This window comes from Rhododendron vialii, chromosome 7a (genome assembly GCF_030253575.1).
Source record: "Rhododendron vialii isolate Sample 1 chromosome 7a, ASM3025357v1".
Classification (NCBI taxonomy): Eukaryota; Viridiplantae; Streptophyta; class Magnoliopsida; order Ericales; family Ericaceae; genus Rhododendron; species Rhododendron vialii.
In genome coordinates, this window is record NC_080563.1 from 15071464 (window position 1) to 15091262 (window position 19799).

Sequence of the window (19799 nt, forward strand, 5' to 3'; positions counted from 1 at the left end):
TTCTTTAGTTGACTTTTTAAAATGAATAATATTTTGGGACATTCCTAAAGGGAACTTCTTTTTTTTTTTTTTTATCACTCCTAAATAGGTCTTAGGATCAACATTTTGGAACAGAGGTGTAATTATTCAATGCTCTCAGGGCGCCTTGCATGTTGTGTCTCATTCTCTTTCTTCACTACGGCTCCATTCCGAAAATTTTCTTAAAAAATAAGTACTTATTTTGAAACTTTTCATTCAAAAATAAAAAGGGTCATTCCACAAAACCCAAATAAAAAGTTCCTTTCATATTTTCAAACTCAAAAATAATATAAATGAAAAAAAAATTCAAAATTTTTTGTACCGTATTAAAGATCTCAATGAGATCTATCAAACAAGATCCATAGTGATAAGAAAATTATTTGCGTAAACACATGATTTTTGAGCTTGAAATTGCCTTATACAAAAAATAAAACTGTTGCTATGAGAATGGGCGTCAGCGGAGGGAAATCGTACTGACGGCTGCGCCAGGCCGTCTCCGGCCACCGGACGGCCGATCCGAGCCGTCCAAAAATTCTTAAAAAAAAACCGAGGGGGCCATAGCGGGAATTAACGGCATCTGAGGTGTGTAGGGTGCTTGATCCGAGCACCCCTTTTCGTGTATATGATTTCACACGAAAAGAGGTGCTCGGATCAAGCACCCTACACACCTCAAATGCCGTTAATTCTCACGTTGGCCCCCTCGATTTTTTTTTTAGAATTTTTGGACGGCTCGGATCGGCCGTCCGGTGGCCGAAGACGGCCCGGCGCGGCCGTCAGTACGATTTCCATCCCCGGCCGGTCGGTACCTATATAAATTCTTCCAAAATAAGTACCAACCTTTTTATTTTCCGGAACAAGGCTTCTTATTAGACAAAAAATAAGTTCTTATTTCGGTTTTGAAACGGGCCCTACATAGTACATACATTGCCTCGATGTGTGGTGGAAAAGAGGTATTGACAGCACGTGACAGTGCCTAAGGGCATAGTCGCATAGAATAACTTTTCGGGACGGACGGAGTGCTACATTTTTCTCTCTCTCATCTCTGCGTTGCTGTTCGTCCCCTGAGGAGGCCCGTCTGCTTCGAAAACCCTCCTCCTCCTCCTCCTCCTCCTCTCTTTCTCTCTCTCTGAATACAATGACGACTGCCGATATATTCACCGACAAGAACGCGGTCTTCAGAAAGCTGAAATCCAAGTCAGAGAACAAGGTACGACATCGGGCGTTTTAGTTTCTCAAATTCATCGGAAATCTAGGGGTGTTTTGAATTGATATTGATTGCTGATGTTTAGATCTGATACAGATCTGGATTTTGTTGACGAGATTCAGTTTGTATTTTGATTTGTTTTCGGTCAGATGTGTTTCGATTGCAATGCGAAGAATCCAAATTGGGCGTCCGTCACGTACGGGATCTTCCTGTGCATCGACTGCTCGGCTGTTCATCGCAGTCTCGGCGTTCACATCAGCTTTGTTAGGTTAGGGGCCTTAGCCTTTTTTTTTCCTCTGTTCCAACATATTTAGAGTTTTCTGTCCAAATTAGCTAATTTGTGATGCAATGGTTGGGGTTTCTTATTCAGCTAGTATTTCTTCCGGGCTCCAACTATATTTCGACTTGCGATCAATCCATAAGTGCCCATAGGAGATAAATAAGCGCTCAAAATGATTACATGTTCCAGCATCATTAACCAACTCCTTACGAATCGCAATTCATTTCAACATGGAAAACGATTCAACTGATTACATTGAGGAAAACTGAAAATGGAATACGCGCGGATCAAAAGAAAGATTGGTAATAGATTGAACTAAGAACATTTTGATTATAGACATGAATATTTGTGTGTTAATTTTGATACGTCCTTTGATTTTGTACACACTTACTGTTATTGCTAAAGGTACCTGACAGAGTTATACGGGAATTTTTTTTGCTATATTTTTCTTCATAGCAACCAAAAAGATCCATTTGGGCAATTACTTGGATATTAGATCATGATTGAATTGCGAGGGTTGCTTGGGGTTTGGAGTCTACAAGATTGAAAGTTGAAGCTTTGTTGTCAGAATGGACTGCAAATTAGTTGGATTGATGTTAGTTGTTGGTCCCATTTCCTAGCAATTGGACAATTGGTGATTTCACATGGTATCAAAGCATTAGTTTATGGGAGAGGCTTGTACCCGTTTCTCTCCTATTTCTTCTTCGTTTGGGTCCTTCTTCTCTGTTTGAATTATGCTTCTATGTTTTCGTCTCCACGTGCAAGAGGGTGTTATGCAAAGTTTGATATGATTGGGACCGTTTCTACAGATTATCTTTAAGGACTTAAGGAGCATGATAGATTTGGATGGACTAAAGGGATGAATGATTTGGTTGGGATCATCTAACATTGGTTTGATTCTTTTGCTCCCCAAAAATAAGCAGTGATAAGTTCTTCACAGAATTTTAGGGTTTTCATTCCAATCATTTGTGATTTGAAAGCATCGTGCAGCTGTTGGTTGAATTTTAATTGTGAAAGAAGGTGTTCTTTAGTAAGTCATAAGTTTGGGTGTGTAGAATGGGCTAGAATATTCCCTATATGTGGGGAAATCACGTGTTGTGCTGCCAATATGCATTGGTGGCTCCTAATGTTCTTAACCACTCCCTCCCCCCCTTGGCTCCCTAAAAAATTTGTTTAGATACTTGGAAGTTAAATATTTTTTATTTGCCATATAGCTCTGGGCGACTTTTTTTTTCTTACTTAGTAGGTGATGCAGGGAAGCGTGTTGAAAAAGGAGATCGGACGACAACTCTTCCTTAAATCTGTTTAGTCTGAGAATACCCAGGAATAAAGGCAACAACAATTGGTTTATCCAAACAGAATATCCAAAAATTTGACATAAAAGAGAACACTCTTTATAATTTCATTAATCATCAAAAACTGAATAGCCATAAGGCTTACAACCATACTTATAAGCAATCCTAGTAATACTAAAAAGGTAAATTCAAATTAAGAAACTGCTGCCTTATTAACCAAGGTACTAAATAGTAAAAGCAAAATTAGATCAACCTAAGTATGGAAATAAAATAATTCTAGACTAAAAATACGAGATCACAAAATTTCCTAATCAAGCACTATTTTAAATAATTACTATATCTTTCATGAATTCACGCTTGCATCATTCTATCCGGCTTGAGAAAACTCGTCCTTGAGTTTCCATTGCTTCAAATAATTTTGCTTGTCGAAACTTGTCTGCATCGATCTTATACTTTAAGTTGATCTTCTCAAATCTAAATTTCAAATAATCTTCAAAATTGAGAGGAGCAATTTCCTTCCAAACATGCATAAGGTGTGGAATCCAATGAATCTTACTTGCAAGATCTTCAATAGGCTCCCAAAATGGATCCATATACTGAAAATTTTGATCATCTTCAACATGATTTATTCTGAAGACAGATTTTATAAGCTACCAATTACTCGTAGCAATGGCACCAAATTTGTATTTTTCAACGAGGAACTTGGATCCTTTTTTTTCTTAGGAATTATCTCATACCTTTCATCTACGAATGGTTCTTCATCATAAATTGGCGGTTTACTCCAATCCACAACTGGATTTGGAATAACTTTGGATGTGAAAGGCCACCGAACTGAACCCTCCTTCATGAAGGAGCACAAATTCAGTGGGTAGTAATGAGGTTGATTGTCAACAATCAGGGTGACCCTCTCAACCAACGCTTCATGCGTATCCTCGATCTGTTGAATTCGCTCCCTTAGTTGTGCACCTTGATACCAACTGATGCTGGGAAGCGTGTTGAAAAAGGAGATTGGGTGACAAGATCACGACAACTCTTCCTTAAACCTGTTTAGTCTGAGAATACCCAGAAATAAAGGCAACAACAATTGGTTGATTCACACAGAATACCCTAAAGTTGGCATAAAAGAGAACACTCTTTATAATTTCATTAATCATCTAAAACTGAATAGCCGTAAGGCTTGCAACCTTACTTATAAGCAATCCTGGTAATACTAAAAAGGTAAATTCAAATTAAGAAACTACTGCCTTATTAACCAAGATACTAAATAGTAAAAGGAAAAGGAAAATTAGATCAACCTAAGTATGGAAATAAAATAATTCTAGACTAAAAATACGAGATCACAAAATTTCCTAATCAAGCACTATTTTAAATAATTACTAGTATATCTTTCGTGAATTCACGCTTGCATCAGTAGGTGAGCTTTGGGCGTTACAAATGGCGTGGGATTTCTATTTGTAGGACTCATTCTGGCATCTGATATTGTTTTGGGTGGGACATAATGTGGTTGAGTGTCTCATATTGTCTAGGTATGGGTGGATTAAGATATTGCACCAAGAGGGCAGTTCGTAGTTGGAGGTTACAAAACTCTGGCTATCGAGTATATGTATCTCTTTCCAGCTGCATGGAGTAATAAAGTAGCCTTTTGTAGTGTCACGATGTCTTACGTTCTTACATTTTACGCACAAGGATATTATGGCAGAATTGCATAGGATCTTTTAATGGTTGTTGGGTAGCCAATGGGTAAGTTTAGCTGTTTTCTAGTTAACAAAGAGACTTCTTGTTTGGAAAATGCGTGGAGCTGGCCTTAGTTTTCTTTTTTCAGTGCCTTACGGAAGGGCAGATCAGGTTTTTTTCAAACTATGAATTTTTAATATTTTCTGTTTGTTAGTCTGGGCTCTTGGGATAAATTGAAGTCAACTATTGGAGCTAGATTGTTATTCTCAGGAGGACTTCTTTGGTGACAAGATTGCCAGTGAATATGAGATACCCCGACCTTTTGGTACACCTTTACATGAGGAAACTTGATTAAGGAGATAAAAAAATAAATCAGTCATCGGAAATTGTAATTTGTTTTCATGTTATCAGTTATCACAGTGTTCTTGAGCTATGGACCATCAACTCAACTCAATGCAACTCGAAGGAGTTGTCCTCAATATTTGTTATATTATCTTAAATGGGCTATGGGAATGAATATTGCCACTATTCTGCGTCATTATTGTTATTTGTGGTCATTAGACATGGCCAAATTTCTGTGGTTGAACCTCTTTCACAACAGCGGGCTCTGATGCCCCTTCTCCTTTGTGGACGCCTATTGTCTGCTGCAGCCCAAATAGGCTGCAGCTCACTAGTACAAGTACCACTACTCCCTCAGTAGGCTGCCTTACCTTTTGCGCCTTCACAGGTCCAAGTACTTCAACAACACAGACATCCTTATGTCTAAGCCGAGCAAGTAATCACATCAAACAAAGGATTATTGAGTCACCATCCAAAGCATGGTATCATATTTCACGAACTCAAATCAGCGCAATTCAGCAAGGACTTGTTCTCAAATTTGCTGCATTATCTTAAATGTGCATTGGAATGGATACTGCACTAATCTGTGCCATTATTGTTATTTGTGCTCATTAGGCATGGCCAAATCTTGAGAGTGGTCACTTTTCTTTGATTTTGCTCTCATATGTGTGCTACTTTTCTGTCTCATGTAAACATTGAATCTAAACTTCTTCTTTCTTATCATGCCATGCGATCCAATTCGGCTTTGTAATTCCAACCCTCGGATTCATGTGACCATAGTGTTTCTTATCTGCATGGTTGGTCTAGCAATTACCAAGTTAGTTCTGTTTTCAGTTCCGAACAAATTCCGAAAGATTAAATTGTGCTTTTGGTAAGGATCCATCTAGCTTGACCTAGGTTATGCTACACATGTCTTGGATTGTGGCATTGTGCATGTAACAAGGTCAAGCCTGGTGTCCCAATCAATTAGGGTAGACTGCTTGAATTCTTCTATTGTGATTGCCCAAACCGTTCACTTAATGATACAGTTTACATTCGATTAAAAATGCAGGCAAAACAATGAAATTTCAAATCTTTAGGTGAATCAGTTTTGGAACAGAACTAGGTGATGAATCCAACCATATGCAGTTCAGTTCACAATTTATCGTTTGTGAGATCCCTAAATTGTCGTCTGCCGAACCTTTTTTTTTTTTCAGTTTGTTTTAGTTTAGATTCAAGAATATACAGATTCTAATTACAAAAATAACTTAGGGCGTGTTTGCAATAGCTTTTTCCTAGATTTTAGATTTGAGATTGTTCACTCTCCTTCAGATTCTAGATTTTTAGATTATAGAGAAGCTATGAAGAGTGTTTGCTGCAGCTTTGGATTACCGGATTAAATGTTACAAAAGCTTAAGAGTAGTGTTTGCTGTAAAATAATTTTTTTTGCTGTGGAGGAAAAGAATTCATGTTGCCGACCCCAAGTGATTGGGACATAAGGCTCGGTTTGGTTTGGTTTAGTCTATTTTGCCCTTGACGTAAGGGTAATTATTAGAATGGCAAAGAATATTTTTGTCTTTCCACTAATAACAGCTTCTTAGAATCTGTAAAAGCACCAAAATCGTGGCTTCTTAAAAATCAGGTTTTGAGCCTTAGGCGGCGTTCCAGTTTTGCCCCTTAAAAAATAAGTATTTATTTACAATTTTCAAGCTTAAAAATAATAGACTTACTGAAATCAAAAAATATGCAATATGGATCTTTGATTGATAGATTTTGATGAGGTCTATCAAACCCTGCAAAAAAATTGAAAAATTATTTTCGTAAGCCATTATTTCTAAGTTTGAAAATAGGTCCTTATTTTTAAGTACTTATTTGAGAAACTGGAACGGGGAAGGAAATGTAAAAAGGCCGGTGCTTTTTAGAATTTTGCAAACAGGCAATTACATTTAATGATCATGCATAAATCATTATTGATGGGGGACTAAACTATTTTATAGGATGTTAATCAGGTTCTTAACACTTTGTTTCCCTGGTTAAATCCTCACAACTGTCAGAATACAACTTCTAGAAGATGTTCAGGGCTTATAACGTTTACCCACGAACTTTCTATTGCTATTTTGGTGAGATAAACTTAGTTGTATATAATGAGTTGAAGTAGATGGATTCTAACAATTGTAGAAGAATATCAGACATACAGCAATGTATGGTTGACTAAATTCATCTTTTAAACTCTTATTTCCTTTGATTATAAATCATTGGATAATCAATAGTATCTTTTAAGTAGATCGGAGAGTTACTGCAAGTACAACTAGATGATCTACTTGACCAGATTTTCATGATTGCGTGCTTTCATTCAGCTTTAGCTTGATTATCTTTTGTGTTTCTGGTAATCAGAGTTTGTGGAATATCTCTGGCTGATTGCCTTCACCATCTCCTTTTGAGCTTTGATTGTGGCTGCAGTATTCTTTTTCTTCTGTCGCCAAGTCATTACTGTCACAACATTTTTGAAAGAGATGAAGCATACGATGCCAAGACTTGTCTTGCTGAAGGAAACTAGGATTGAGATTACATCAAAACTTTGTGTGATGTGTGTCTCTGCGTTTAATTAAGTAGATTGATGCGCGCCCTCCACGGTTCCACATGCCAATTTGATGGTTGATATTTGCAAACATGGATTGTAATTACTTTTCTTGGTTTTCTAATAGCAAGCTTTTCATATTATAGAAGTAATACTTGGTTTATCAATTTAGGTCTACAAATTTAGACTCGTGGACACCGGAGCAGTTGAAGATAATGAGCTTTGGGGGAAACAACCGTGCTCAAGTTTTCTTCAAGCAGCACGGATGGACTGATGGAGGCAAGATTGAGGCTAAGTATACCTCAAGGGCCGCTGATTTATATAGACAAATTCTTGCAAAAGAAGTTGCTAAAAGCTCTGCAGAGGAGGCAGGTTTGCCGTCTTCACCCATCGCTTCTCAGTCCGCAAAAGCCTCTAATGGACTTCCTGATGTCAAGATCAGTGAATCTCCAAAAGAAGTTTTCACAGGAAAGCAAGAATTTCCTGATGTCTCTGCTTCTCCTAAAGCTTCTCATACTGTGGTTAGTCATCCTGTTAAGAAGCCTCTTGGTGCAAAGAAACCTGGAAAGATTGGGGGGCTTGGTGCTCGGAAGCTTACTACTAAGGTGAATCCTTGCTCTGTTTGGTTGCAATTTTCACTATCAATTTTATGAACTCAAGGCGAATGGGTGTGGCCCTTTGCTATAAAAGTAAATTGACGTGACTTGTCGTTGATTTTTAGTTATAATTTTCACAAAATTTTCAGAACTAATTTTCTGGAATTCGAAGAAAAGATTCCACTTTTTGAGAAGGCATAGAACAAGATATTACAAATCGAATTCTCGAAAATCAGTTCTGCTAAACAATGAATTATATATGAGGAAAGAATATTTTCATCTCCAAAAGCAGTTTTCTGTAAGAAACTTTCACCAAAACTGTCGGACCGCTTTCCACCATCTCTCCTAAAACCAATTGGTGGGGTTTCAATTAAGTCTTTTATGGCATCCGACATTGCACCCACAAGTCTGTTTTTAGAGCGGTCGCAAAGAGTGACATTGTGTAACCAAATCCATGGGGGCACTCCAGGCCCAACAATCCCTCCCTCACGATGACGCTCCCGCGCCTCGAACCCATGACTTTCTAGCTCTGGGCTCTGATACCACTTGTCGGACCGCTTTCCACCATCTCTCCTAAAACCAATTGCTGGTAGGAAGAGTTTCAATTAAGTCTTTTATAGTATTCGACATCGCACCCGCAAATCTGTTTTTAGAACGGTCGGAGGGAGTGACATTGTGTAACCAAATCCATGGGGGCACTCCGGGCCCAACAAAAACTGATTCTGTAAAGTTTACTGTTACTTTTAATAATGTCAATTCCTCGTAGTTCAGTGTTTGCTGCTTCATTTTGCATAAATTATTTTCAGTTGACTTCTAAACCAAACGCTTCGATCCAATGCAGCCGAGTGAAAGTCTCTATGACCAGAAGCCTGAAGAAAAACCTGTGCAAGTTTCTACGTCAACTAATATTGCCCCAACTGCCAGCTCAGCATTTACATCACGGTTTGAGTATGTAGATAATGTGGAAGCTGCTCCAATGAGTTCTGGAGGCACACATGTGATTAACCATGTAGCCCCGCCAAAAGCATCAAGCTTTTTTGCAGAATTTGGGATGGACAGTGGTTTCCCCAAGAAAACAGGCTCCAATTCATCCAAAGTTCAAGTAAGCTATATTTTTGCGAATTTCTTTTAGAATAGCAGCATAAGTATGTTAATTTCATCATTCTTAAATTTTTTTTTTTTTAAAATAGTGTCCCAATTCGGGGACGCATTTCCCACTTTTTGTTGGTAAACTGAGTTAGGTTCTTTGTTTGGATGTGCACTTTGACTTGGTTGAACTTTCCATTCCAAGAGAGTATGGGGTTTTTGAGCATGCAAGGCATGAGCCTTTGTCCTGTCTTAGATTTGGTTGATCCTTTCTCGTGTTTGTGTTGTTTTCCTGTCTCGGCCTGGTGTTTTAGTATGTTCATCTCTCAGTTTTGTTTGCCCATCCCATTGGGCAAATACTTCCATTTATCACCCCCTCTATGAAATATCTACCTGAACAGTTTTGATAAACACATTTTCCTTTTGGCCCTACATACGAGAAGCTACTTTTTTTGGTACTGAGGTGTTCAAAAGGCGGAAGAACCTCCGGTTGTTATCACACATTTGATGATGATACATGCATTCCCACTACTCATTTATTAGTTAAGCCTTTAAATGGATCTCAAATGTTGTCCAGTCCTGGTTTACATCACCTGTTCTACAATTCAATGATTATTACTCCATAGTCCGTAAGGGACACTTTTCCCTACGGCTTAGATCTTATTTCTCCAATAAAGAGAATCAGATTTTAGTTTTCTTAACTGTCTAATACATAATCACTTGTAATTGTTACCTTTGTCTCTATGTTCAATCCAGTGGAGCAAAAGTGTAGCAATTTCTCTGTTCTCTGCCAGTAAAAATGTAGCTAGATATTTTGTGTCATTTTGCGTCAAAGTTTGCAAGGAGAAAGGTTCTCTGAAAGGAGTGTTCAAAAGCTTATCAAATATTGATTCCAGTGTGTGTTCTGTTTCTTAATTAACCCATGCTTATGTGAATGTCTTCAATGCTGGAATTTGATGTATTAGTTCTCGTCTATCTAAGATGATTTCCTGATGGTGATGATTCATTCTGAGTATTAGTAAAAGGACTCCACTGACGAACACCAGCTCGGAGCATTGTTCGTAATTCTGATGCTTTTTAATGAATGCGGATAAGCTGGTTGTTGTAGAACAAGTCCCAAAAAAGTTATTGAGAAGCTTTGGCTTTATGTTTTGGCAACCTTCTTTCTGTATTTATGCGAAGATGGAATATGATAATGAGCACTTTGTGTTATTTTGCTGGTCTTCGTATATTTTTGCCCAATTTGGTTCGGCAGTTTGTTTGCATTTTGATGTATGGGTTTCTATTCATTATTTGTATGTTGTAATTGTCAGATTGAGGAAAGCGATGAAGCAAGGAAGAAGTTCTCTAATGCAAAATCTATTTCATCAGCCCAATATTTTGGGGATCAGAACAAAGCTGCTGCAGATGCCCAACTTTCCTTGCAAAAGTTCTCAGTATGTGTTCTTGGCATTACTTGCACACTTTTTACATTCTTGAAGCTTTCGTATTTTTGTAGCATTTATTGGCTTTCTTAAGTTGGATCCTATAAAATCTTGAGCTGTTTTGATTCTTCCACGGTTTCTTTTTAGTATATGAGATATAGGGTTCTCTAGGTTACTGAGTTAGCACTCAGCATTTAATCTGAACGAGGAATAACTTTCCATCTTTACACACAACTGACTTGCATGTTTTGAATTTGCTTGGCATTTCTTTCTTTTTGTGACTGTTATTGTGGTTAAGTTTCCAGCAGACCCAAAAGTTTTAAACAGTTTAGGAATGGGCCCAACAATGTATGTCATCCTATCCAATACCTTCCCTGCATTCCTATCTTGGACATGGTAAAGAAAACATCCAAACATAGAGCCAAAATGCGAAAGGGAGAAGCATAATGCAAACGGAGAGGAGGGAGAAGCATAATGCAAACGGAGAGGCTTGAATGGTTGAACCCATGACGTCCCAAAACCAAAGCTTTGATACTATGTTAAGTTACTAATTATTTCAAAAGCTTGAGCTGTTGGGAAATGAGCCCTCAATGTAAATTCAGCCATCCAACAATTTTGTTTCTTCCCAACCATTTTGTTATTTCTCTATCACCTTTTACTTTATCGTTTTAGAACTTCAACAAGGAAAATTTCTTGTAGTTGTAATTTCATGATGAGCAATTATTGGATAGGATAGCCAATGTTAGTCAAATTTCATTCAAGATACTAGAGTTTTATGGTCGCAACCACATTCTTCTCTCTAAGGAATCATTGCTTCTGAAATTCACTCTACATGCCTGTGGATGGGCCCGTTTAGGAGCCTCCCAAACGGGCTTGACATGTCCTAGAAACCAAAGTGTTAACTAATGTTAGTATATTGAACTAGAAGTCTATTTGTCTGTCTCCCAGAGATTTGCTCTGAGCACTCTTTGAAATCGATAGATCTCTTGATCGAATTTGTTACACATTCAATTTAATATATATCATTTCTCCTTTTTCTTGTTTTTTTAGAGTTCAACGGCAATCTCTAGTGCAGATCTCTTTGGTGACCGTGGAGATGATTCCTCACTTGATCTCACTGCATCTGACCTCATTAACCGGCTTTCTTTCCAGGTTTGCTTCACAGCATTTTCGTATCTCTTGCTGTGAAAACAGTCCTATTTATCATAATAAGCAAATTTTGATATCTAATTATGCCCTTTTGTTATTATGATTGTCTTTGCAGGCACACCAGGATATCTCTTCTCTGAAAAATATAGCAGGAGAGACGGGGAAGAAACTAAGTTCCCTGGCATCCACTTTAATGACAGATCTTCAAGACAGAATTCTCTGATGATGCTGTGTATTGTTTTCGAAATCACCGGAAGTGTTTGTTACTATAGCATCCGATATTATATCTCGTGGATGTAAAAAATGAGTCCATGAAATTCTTTGAAGTGTCAAAAATAAGATTTTAAAGCTCACGAGGCTTATGATAAGCTTGTGTTATTATGATTTGTAGCAGACGAATTGTCCCAACATGGGTTGTGTATGTTGTTATTTGGATTTTAGGGAGCGTCGATGTTTGTTTATTCGGCAAGTCTTCTGCATTTTGATGTGAACCATGTTCAGATGAGATGCCCTAAAAGACTGGAAGTACATCGGATTTCAAGATAACAGTAAATTGTTGTAGCCTTTATTAGGATTATGTTCATGTTGGACCAAAAGTTGAATTAAACCCTTTTTTGTCATAGTTTTGTAAATGTTATGCGACACTTGGTTTGGTTTGACGAAGAGTCTAACCAAACCTTGGAAGCCAGCCAGAGTTGTTTTTTGTTTTCTTGAGAGCCATGTACAAGAGCACAATTCCGTACGCAAATTTATGTACATAGATGATTCTCACACGATATGCACGTGTGTCTTTCTTTATTTTTGTCAAGTCTACGTGCGCCAAACGATTCTGGAATCTGGATACAGTTGTGATTGTATATGTGTACAAAAATTTGTGTACATATTACCTTAGTTAACCCACTTCGAAACCCATTTTGATTACGCTGAGCACATTTTCGATAAACAAAGATATTCATTCTGTACACCTTTTTTTTTACGGTTATCTTAGAAGCAATGCAAACACTTTTAATCATTGGGGATTGAGTTTGTTTTTTTCAGATTGGACTACAAAATGTGTAAATGTTTATCTACTATTTTGGTTGGTGAACACTGCATCGAAACTCCGTTCACTTGTCAAGAATTTGGTATAGAAAGATTATTCCAAAGAATTTTATATAGAGTCCGGTAAGGTGGGGAAATGTATTTTTCCTAATGCATTCAGGCCCCGTCCCGTTTTCTCCCAAAAAGAAGGTAATTTCAAATTCAAATATAACGAAAATGAAAAATCATTTTTTAATTTTTTTTGCACTGTTTAAAAGATTTCAATGAGATCTATCAAACAAGATCAATATTGGTAGGAAAATTATTTACGTCAAAACATGATTTTTGACCTTAAAATTACCTTCTTTTTCCCAAAACCTTCCTTTACTTAAAGTGGAACGCCACCTCACTTCTTTTTGATGAAAAAAATTCCCAGAAAGATGAAGTATGGTAGTTTAGTGTAGAAAAATTAATCTGAAGAAAAGCATTTTTGCAAAAAAAACCTTTGCTGCTTTCGGGACAAATTTTCAGGGAAACTGACTTTTAGCAGTAAAAAAGTTAAATACATTAACCCATTACTTACTTTTTGCTAATTGAAAAATCTAGAAAAAATAAAAACTAATTTTATTATTTTCTAATTACTCTCTCTCTCCCCAGTTCCTACAAGTTAAATTATGGGCTATCGTATCTTTTAGTCCAAGCCCACTCACAGCCCACATTAAAAGCCGTCCGACTTCACCAACGGGCCTAATCAGGAACCCGAAAAAGCCCTATAAGACCAATAAAGAAACCCTAAACCTATCATCAAACCTATCACCACTCCATTTCCATTCACAGCAAGCAGCAGCCGCAGCCGCTTCATCATCAGAACAAGGGTACGTCCTCTCTCTCTAGAAAGAACTCAGTTGCCTTTTGGATCTGACGACGACCTTTTGTTTGGAAATCTAGGATTGCATACCAGTGAGAGCAAGGATGAGTCGAGGGGCAGCAGCAGCGGGTACCAAGGGAGGGAAGAAGAAGGGAGCGACGTTCGTGATTGATTGCGGGAAGCCGGTGGAGGACAAGATCATGGAGATCGCCACGCTCGAGAAGTTCCTCCAGGAGAGGATCAAGGTCGGCGGTAAGGCCGGTGCCCTGGGTGATTCCGTCACCGTCACTCGCGAGAAGAACAAGATCACCGTCACCTCCGACAGCAATTTCTCCAAACGGTACTTACTCTTTTAACCTTGTTCTATCGCATTTCGCTTTGTATCTCTTCCTTTATCGCTTTTCGTTTTCTTACTTATGAACGTATTGTGAACGTGGACGAATTTCTCTGAAGCTTAGGAAATTTAGTGTCTGTTTCGTATATCTCAGGTCATGACTTGTTATTTTTAGGATTTTCACGACCGAAGGCTATTTGAATACAAAACATGAGGGAAAATGACCCTTGTATATGAACTTGTTGTGAATTAAAAGTGCAATTTTTAGATACAGCTAAAATACGAAGATTGTTTGACCCTTGTATGTGACTGATTTTACCCAATGATTACGTATCACTAATATGCATGAATGTCCCTATTTGAATGCTGCGGCACGGCACATGTGATTATCATGCTGCTCCTCACATGCTATGCTGAACTTGAAAATATTAGGAATTTCATATTAGCTTGCATAAGAGTTAGTTTAGCAGCTCAAGTCACTAGCTAAAGCATAATGAAGTTTTTTGGGTCAATAGATTGGATAATTTACCAATGTTGGATGGGATACTATTTTTGTTGTTTTCAAGAAGTGGTCGGACATTTGCAAGGGTGACTAACCCGGGAGAAATACCTTCTGAGCGACGTTGGTCATCCAATGTAGGATAGTGTTGTTTGATTTCGATTTTACAATATCTGTACAATAGTACTTGGGATACATGAGTGAACTAAGTGATTTATTGGTATTATAGACTTATATCTATCTCCACAACAGTATTTAAAATGCTGTTTAAAGAACAAGAGTTAACCAAAGCGTAATAGTTGTTTGCCTCTTTTTGGACATGGATGGATTAGCTTTTTGACGGTGATGAGTTGTTTATTGATTGCAACTACAAATTGTTTCCCCCTTTTTAGGTATCTTAAGTACTTGACAAAGAAGTACTTGAAGAAGCACAATGTGAGGGATTGGCTTCGGGTGATTGCTTCCAACAAAGACCGAAATGTTTATGAACTTCGGTACTTCAACATTGCGGAGAATGAAGGCGAAGATGAAGACTGAAGATTCGGTTTTTTATCTTCTATTATCTGTTTTCCTTGGGTCTGTTGTGGAGCCCCTCTCATCTCTTTTGGTTGTTGAACTTACCAACCCATTAGGGTTGTTTGGTAGTTTGTCTTGGTTATGCTATTTCGCAATTTTGTTTACTGATTATGGATATCTGCTTTTCTTTAGAGGGGACATGATTTATTTTTCAAGGATATGTTCATGGAAGACTGGTCTTTCGTGTTTGATCTTGTAGTTTTGCCTTACCATATTTCTTGAAGGCGTAGCTAATCCCTACACCACTCTTTATTCTGTTCTCCTTTCGTTCCCTTCAACTTGCTTGCTCTGTTTTAATGGCCACTTCGTACCTTGTTTCTTACTTTTATGTGTTATAACCAGCAGTCTCATTCCTATGGACTACCTGTACGTGCTGATACTCAGCAAGGTAGTATTACGCTTGCATATGGATTTACTATACATGCTTCATCCGGATCCTTTTTAAGCATTTTGTTGATAATGTCAGGGCTTAATGGTTTACCAATTTATCCTATTGTTGCATGTGTGAGTTTGTGATGCCAAGAGATGGTGCGGGTGTGATAATTGTTTCTCGAGTGATTGATTTCTCTGCGTTAGGAAACCGTTGCTTCCTTACTGATGTAATTTCTGGTGCAAAGGAATGACTGTTTAGGTGTGAGAATTGTTTCTGATGTGTTTTGGTCAGATCTCCAAACCGTCCCACCTACGGAACTGAGAGAAACTGTATCCATTAGTTGTCTTGAAGGTCCCATCATCATAGCTGCATATGCCCTTCTTCCTTGAGATTTCAGATGTATGTTTGTCGTAAAAAAAATGTTCAAGCTTTACACATTTGTCATTTGAACTTATTTCAAATGACCTGTAATAGAGTCTATCAAGACCTGCGCTTGAGTGGAGTGGCACTTTTATACTCCGTGTATATAACGCTGGTGAGCTCAATGTTGCATCTTATGCTGAATTGTTCTCACAGTGTGAAAACCGTTGCCATCTTTAAATTTCAACTTGGTTTTGGTTAGTATTTGAGTCAGTTTCAACAAGTAGTATTTTTTTTTTTTTTTGGTTTAAGAACCCTAGTGTGCAGCCGTACGTATGGTTTAAATTAAATTTACCCACTGAAGGGAGAAATTCGTTTGGCAGTGCTGTATTTTGGGTGGACATAATTTTACCTACAGAACTTCATCCAGTACATAATCTGCCATTGCCCTGGTTAGTTGCTGCAACCAGCAACACAGAAGAACATCTCAGATTGTACGGAGTATCACTTTTGCCCTTGGGCTTGGAATGTTGGGACACATTTTTTCAGATTATAGACACACTCCGAATTTGGATTGTGTAATCTTGGTTAGAAAGACGTAACAAACTCAAAGAACTGCGTTCAAGCTTTACTGGTTCTATTATTCAAGTTGACTTGAAATGAGGTTTACTCCAATCAATCAGGATTTGAGCTCCTTCGTCAGTATGTTCAAGCTTCATGCTTCGATCAATGTTCAAAATCTGGTACCATGTGGTATTAGGTTAGTGAGCCGAATACTGTGTTCTGCGAATTTCGTTTGACATCTTCACCCTTGCTGAGTCGCTCTCTTAAGAAATTTTTTGTGCTTGGTTGGTTTCTAATTTTTGTTAATTTTGAACTAGCATGTACTCATGGACTACCTTCAATTGAGCCAAACGCATATGGATATACATCATAAAAGATATAGATTTGGTGAAAGAGATATGCATCTGGAGTACATGCTAGTCTATCGGCTAGTTTATCCAGTGGATAGTTCCATGATAAATGGCTTGATTTTCCTTTAGGCTTTCAGAGTCAGTAAAGCTACCATTAACAAAACTGATATCCTGAACTCACCTGAGTCTCAACCTCTCCCATCCGTCCTTCGAATCCTTCATTTGGAACACCCATTAACAAAACTGATAAGTTTCTTGATTGTGGAGTTTGATTGTGGTGGAGGAAGAAGGCAATAAAGGGTATACTTTGGTGGTTGAAGTGGGTGTAGTTCCTAATGTTGTTTCTTTCTTTCTTCTGGGCGACAATTAGATCTCAAAGCAAGGCCTCAAAATTGGCGTAGAAAACGCAGACAATTCATCAGAACGACTATGTGCGTATTAATTGGGCAAGTACATCCAGAGATGACCAAATTCATTGTCAGATTATTTTCTGATTTCAGTGTCAACTGATTTCTGGAACATTGCCGGAAAATGATAGAAAAGACAATTGGAATGAGTTTTTCGGAAATGTTGAGGGATAGACTGTTAAGTCGAAAGCACGATGATCGTGAGAGAGTGTAAGGACAAATATCGCAACTAGGCTGTAGATTTTTTTAAATTTAGTTCTGGTCTAAAATCAAATCAATTGTTCAATAGGAGCTACAATTTAGTCTTGGCGACTGAAAAAAAGGGAGCACACTCATTTTCTTTCCAAATCAATGTCAACAAATGACGTTTTTTTTCCCATTCCATTTGCCCTTTGGTTCGATAATTTTTTACAAACACAAAGCTCCTCAGTCCGGAGACAGGCCATCTGCCCCAAAATTAGAAGACTCACAAGAAATTTATTGTTGCCCCAAAAATCGAACTCTAATCGTATAAGAAGCAAACTCTCATCAACAAATCGAACTAACCATTTCTTATTTCAATAAGTAACTTATTTGTAATTTTCAAACTTAAAAATAATAAGTTTATTGAAATAATTTTTTGTGCAATATGGATCTTGTTTGATAGATTTCGATGGATCTTTTGAACGATGCAAAAAAAATCAAAAAATTATTTTTGTAGATATATTATTTTTAAGTTGGAAAATTGCAAATAAGCTAATTATTTTTTAAGAACCTTAGCAGAATGGAGTCTAAATTACTTCCACTAGCGGTGGAAATGGTGGGTTTTTCACCAGCGCTGTTTTGGGCTCTACCGTGCATTTAAAATGGTGGGTTTTTCACCACCGCTGTTGTGGGCTCTACCGTGCATTTATTGGTGATTTTAATCATTTATCCTGCAGGGCCCGCAGAGTAGCATATTAACTCAAAAAAAAAAAAAATTTGATCGGACATCGATAGATTTATCAAAACTTGTAGTTTGATTTATAAAATGAACGGTCATACACAATTTAACTTAGCAGAATCATAACATTATTTTAGGAATTAAAATTCAACTTTTGATTGATCTATAGATGTCTGATGAAGATGATTTTTTGCATGAATATACTACTTTTCCATTAATTTAAATAAGTACTTAATTTTTGAATTGAAGACGATATATTACGAGATAATGACATGTCTCGTAAAACGAAAAATAAGTACTTACTACTCAGTAAAAAATAAGAACCTTAGCGGAACGATGCCTAAGTGAGCCTCATAAGATGAACGATTCGGATTATAATATTAAACTCAACGATAAGACCCACAAAGGCTCTTGTGGAAAATCCACCGTTTCAGCCATAGGCGAAAAGAATTTAAGCTCTGTTTGGAACCTATGGAAGGAAAATAAAAGTGAAGGGAAAATTTACTATTCACGAAGGCTCCGTTTGTTTCGATGTAAAATGTTTTTTTAGAAAACAAATTTCAAACTTTTATTTTCTAGTGTTTGATTGGCACTTGAAAATATTTTCATAAATCAACAAAATAGTGGAAGGGGGGGGGGGGGGGGGGGGTGGGGGGGGGGGGGGGTTAAACGGTGGAGAGATCTGAGAATATTAGAATTGAACATGGGTTAGAACTGATGATTAAGAAAACTGAGCAGTGAGAATTGCAGTAGAAGGCAGCGGGTTCATTTCGGAAAATAACTTATGAAATAGAAGGCAGTGGGTTCATTTCGAAAAATAACTTACGAAAGATTCAAGGGTAAGTCATTTTCTAATTTTTTATACAACCAAACACCAAAAAATAGATAAAATATTAAATATTTTATCCCAAAACAAACGGAGCCTAAACTTAAAATCTTTATTTTCTTCTCTATTTTTCTTTCAACCAAAAAATAGAAGAATATATATATATATATATATATATATATTTTTTACTTTTCCTCCCTTTTTCTTGACTTCCAAACAGAGGCTTCTGAATCTCCTAAAATCCTTTACGTAATTGTGAGGTAGGCGGGAACCGAAATCCCCGCTCCCCTTCAAATCCACCAAAATCAAACGGTTTGGAAAGAATCCATTCCCACCAAAACACAAATTGCCATTTCGATTAGTATTTGATTCAAACCCACCAAAACCCAAAAATCTCTACTCTTTTTCCCTCTCCCATTCCCAATCCTTTTCGGAAAATAACTTCCCCCCCTCCCTCCCAAACTCACTTTCGAAACCCTAAAAAACCACACCTTTCCAGTCTCCCTCTCCCTCCCTCCACAATTCTCCCTCACCTCTCTCTCTCTCTCTCTCTCTCTCTCTCTCTCTCCCCAAAAAAAAATACCCAGACAATCTCCTCAATTTATCGAAATGAATGCGTATGAATCGTACAGTCGCGACCACTTGCCCGGTTTCTTGGACGAATCCCTAGATGACGAGTCTGTTTCGGCATCGGTTCATGGTTTTGAGCCCCAAGAAGACGTTGATTCTTCGCTGTCGAATACTGTTTCGGCCTTCTCACCTCTGCATTGGCCTTCAGCGGGAGATGGTGAATACAAGCCATTGATTTCAGTTTCTCCAGGTTTCTTATCCACTGAAATTATGCCGGCTATGGTGGTAAGTTGTCGTACCCAATCCCCCCTTTTTCGGGTAATTTAGCTGAAGAAATTTCAGACCAATGTTAGAAACACAACTCTGTACACAATCGTGTCAAGAACCATTCAAGATCACCATACATCAAACGGCTCTTTAACGCATTTGTGTTCAGAATTGTGTTTTGAAGCTGTTGGGATTTGTCCCACGTTGGTTAGTTATCTCTTCAAAAAACTAGTATATAAGC

At 37.7% G+C, this 19799-nt stretch overlaps 3 protein-coding genes across 4 annotated transcripts in view; all 3 read left to right on the forward strand.

The window, feature by feature from the left end:
- Nucleotides 1-978: 978 nt before the first annotated feature.
- Nucleotides 979-12242, forward strand: LOC131333692 (probable ADP-ribosylation factor GTPase-activating protein AGD8). The gene is made up of 7 exons (XM_058368359.1): nt 979-1225; nt 1372-1490; nt 7540-7972; nt 8805-9065; nt 10363-10485; nt 11524-11625; nt 11738-12242. Exons 1-7 carry the CDS (start codon nt 1154-1156, stop codon nt 11843-11845), a joined length of 1218 nt encoding a protein of 405 aa, XP_058224342.1. The 5' UTR covers nt 979-1153; the 3' UTR covers nt 11846-12242.
- A 1206-nt stretch (nt 12243-13448) lies between these two features.
- Nucleotides 13449-15090, forward strand: LOC131333724 (large ribosomal subunit protein eL22z). The gene is made up of 3 exons (XM_058368428.1): nt 13449-13517; nt 13591-13850; nt 14736-15090. The coding sequence occupies exons 2-3, from the start codon at nt 13615-13617 to the stop codon at nt 14878-14880; spliced, it is 381 nt and encodes a 126-aa protein (XP_058224411.1). The 5' UTR covers nt 13449-13517; nt 13591-13614; the 3' UTR covers nt 14881-15090.
- Nucleotides 15091-18992: 3902 nt separating this feature from the next.
- LOC131333679 (ubiquitin carboxyl-terminal hydrolase 21-like) overlaps nt 18993-19799 on the forward strand; it is a 75699-nt gene continuing 74892 nt past the window's right edge. For both annotated transcript variants that reach the window (XM_058368337.1, XM_058368338.1), the window contains exon 1: nt 18993-19576. In XM_058368337.1, coding sequence (XP_058224320.1) covers nt 19331-19576 — 246 coding nt within the window. In that variant the 5' untranslated portion in view covers nt 18993-19330. The remainder of the gene's footprint in view (nt 19577-19799) is intronic.